Raw genomic sequence first — 2,834 nt, 5'->3', positions numbered from 1 at the left:
GACTAATTTACACTGACAGAAAGCAGATCAGTGGTTTCCTGGGGGCGGGGAACAGGCAGGCAGAGGGGCTGAAGGAAAGGATTACGACGGGACAAGGAAAGTTTTGGAGTAGTAGATAGATTCATTATCTTGTTTGTGGTGTTGGTTTCATGAATGTATATTTGTGACAAATTTGTCAAATTTTACACTTTAAATATGTACAGGCCAATTATAACTCAATAAAGCTATTTTTGAAATAAGTCTTTCCAAAGAGACATATTACTTTTACATCCAGTAGGTGGCAGCTGGAACCATGGATTTTGACAGTATGTTTGCGTCTTATCCTCCAGCCGTATTTTAGTTTGTAAAATAACATATAGGAAGTGTAATATCTATGTAGGTTAGTTAGCATTTTGGTATATTTTATAAGATTATGATGAAAATAAAAGGGAACATAATAGGTCGTTACCAGATTATTATTTATTGTTCCTTGAAGCTTTAATATAGTTAAGTATGAAATGCAGAATCAAGAAGAGATATGTACCCACCCACCCTGGCAATTTACAAAGAATCAAGAGGCTGATTGACAGTTGAACGATTCTTTGCTCTTCTATAGTACCTTTTACAGAAAGCCTTATAAGTGTGTTATCAAAGCCACCTGTCACTCCTTGTTAAAAACGCTCTGCCTTTTAAAAGTTGTAAATTAAAACTTAACCCTGTTAATAATATCATTGCCTCATTTTTCTTTCTAACTAGATTGAAATTTCAGCCCCAGAATTCTCTAGTTGTCTTCAGAGCTCCCTCTGGCAGGAAAGAAGACCTATCCTCATCCTGCATAGGAGTAGGGAGCAATTCCTTTGACCCCCAGACCAGTTATCTGTTGAAAAAGAAAAGAGAGAATCTCAGGCGAAAGGTAATTCACAAGTATTCTTCAAAAGCATTTTTATGATTTGTAATAATATACTTAGCCACCTATTATCTTTGTTTTATTTCCTATCATAAAAAGGAATTACCTGACTGGATATTTATGGTCCAACCCAATTATTCATATAGTTTATAATTCAAGTAGCAATCTTTTACGACTAACCAAGATTTAAAACTGAATTAGTTCTATCATCTGCCGCCTGCTAAGAAAGGGGTTTCTACATTATGTATTTCTTTTCAGCTCAAAAGCTCTACGATTTTTATCAGTGTTTATTCTACTGCTAAAAGATGTTAAAAATCTGAAAAATCCTTAAGACATCAAAACAATCAACTGATCTTCTAGGCATGATGTAAATATTGGTTTTCCAAGTTCATTCTACTGATTTGAAGAATTTCAATAAACAGGAAGTAAAAAAATTTAATGTACAAAGTAGGCTAAACACATCATCTTGGAATTCGGATAACTTACTCTCTAGAAAATCGAAATAAAATGTTTTTCAGTCTAGCATGATGAGCTTAACATACTAAATAGGATTATGCTTTAGAAGTATGCAAAAGTACCAATCACTCAGTTACTTACAGGGGATCCCCCCAACCCCCAAAATCAAAGAAATAGTCATATCACCTTGAAAATTCCACCAGCTTCAGGCTGCCTCAAAAGGCCCTCGGGGTCCATCCCATCCCGGGCGCAGGTCACATACATTTCAGAGTAATTCTTCCCTCCAAAGCAGCATGAAGTTGTTTTATCAACAGGCAGCTTCACAGTTTGAAGTCTTTTCCCTAGACCACCAAGTATTTTATTTAAAGTTTAGTTGCAGCAATTTCCAACCTGTGTATTGTTTCTAGGGAAGATCTAAGAAGACTGGGGAGGTCAGGATTCATCTGTGCATTTAATATTTAATCTACTTTCCCTGACAATTTATTTTGAGCAAAAAGATGCACTTCTACAGGAAAAGAAATTCTGACTAACTTTCAGGCTATATCTCTGCTTGGCCATGACAAGGATTTTTCATTTTGCTGTGGGCCTACCTGTCACAGGATCTAAACGAATCACTCTTCCTCCGTTGTAACAGGCCACCCAGAGCTTCCCCTCAGCATCAATACACATTCCATCTGGGATTTGTTCTTCTTTTTCGAGCTTGTAAACACTTCTGCGGTTGGCTATGGTTAAAAGGCAAAAACAAAAACAGAACCACAACAAAACAACAGGCCACTAAATACTGAGAATCAAACAGGGAGCTCTCAAGCTGGTTATAAATACTGATCACTTCAGCTTATCCAGTGTCTGGCATGTGAACAAAGGATTTTTACCACATGATTGGGATGGATTCATTGTCTTTTGTTTGGGTACAGGCATCTGTTTAAGCATTCAGAGAAAAAAGAAAGCAGAATTCTTACTAAAATGCCAATAATAGTTCTTTTTGAAGCTGACCTGAATTGGGGCCCTGCATGTCTATGTCAAGTACATGTCAGCTTGTGGTTAGACCTTTGCTGTTTCAGTTACAAAACTCTTGAGATCCACAAGGCAACTTAATGGTATCACGTGAACAGTTCATGCACAAAAACTAGCAAGATGTATGAGTTCTTTTTCTGCCTGACTGAGTGCTCCAAAATCAAGACTAAATATTAGAAGAGCCTGTTTCTGGCAGGAGGGGCACGCAGAAACCACCTAGGTGCCCTTAAGCGGGGGTAACCGTGGTATACAAAAAACAAATATCAAAATCCAGAACTTTATACTACAAAGTCCAGGTCACTACAGTCATCAGATTGAGGTATAATGGAAAAATGTTAAAACCACGTATAATGACAATGGGTACAAACAGTCATAAAAAAGAGCACTACATCCTTCTTTCTTTTCCTTCCTTCCTTCCTTCCTTCCTTCCTTCCTTCCTTCCTTCCTTCCTTCCTTCCTTCCTTCCTTCTTTCCTTCC

The 2,834-nt window shown here is 37.4% G+C and overlaps 1 protein-coding gene across 3 annotated transcripts in view; it reads right to left on the bottom strand.

Annotated features, from left to right (window-relative positions):
• Positions 1 to 439: 439 nt before the first annotated feature.
• RGN (regucalcin) overlaps positions 440 to 2,834 on the bottom strand; it is a 21,295-nt gene continuing 18,900 nt past the window's right edge. For all 3 annotated transcript variants that reach the window (XM_011982828.1, XM_011982829.1, XM_011982827.1), the window contains 3 exons: positions 1,933 to 2,064; positions 1,529 to 1,683; positions 440 to 856 (listed from right to left, as the gene is read on the bottom strand). In XM_011982828.1, the coding sequence (XP_011838218.1) occupies positions 806 to 856; positions 1,529 to 1,683; positions 1,933 to 2,064 (338 nt within the window). In that variant the 3' untranslated portion in view covers positions 440 to 805. The remainder of the gene's footprint in view (positions 857 to 1,528; positions 1,684 to 1,932; positions 2,065 to 2,834) is intronic.

Source organism: Mandrillus leucophaeus, unplaced genomic scaffold, assembly GCF_000951045.1.
Source record: "Mandrillus leucophaeus isolate KB7577 unplaced genomic scaffold, Mleu.le_1.0 Scaffold243, whole genome shotgun sequence".
Taxonomy (NCBI): Eukaryota; Metazoa; Chordata; class Mammalia; order Primates; family Cercopithecidae; genus Mandrillus; species Mandrillus leucophaeus.
This window is presented reverse-complemented; position numbering and strand designations above follow the sequence as displayed.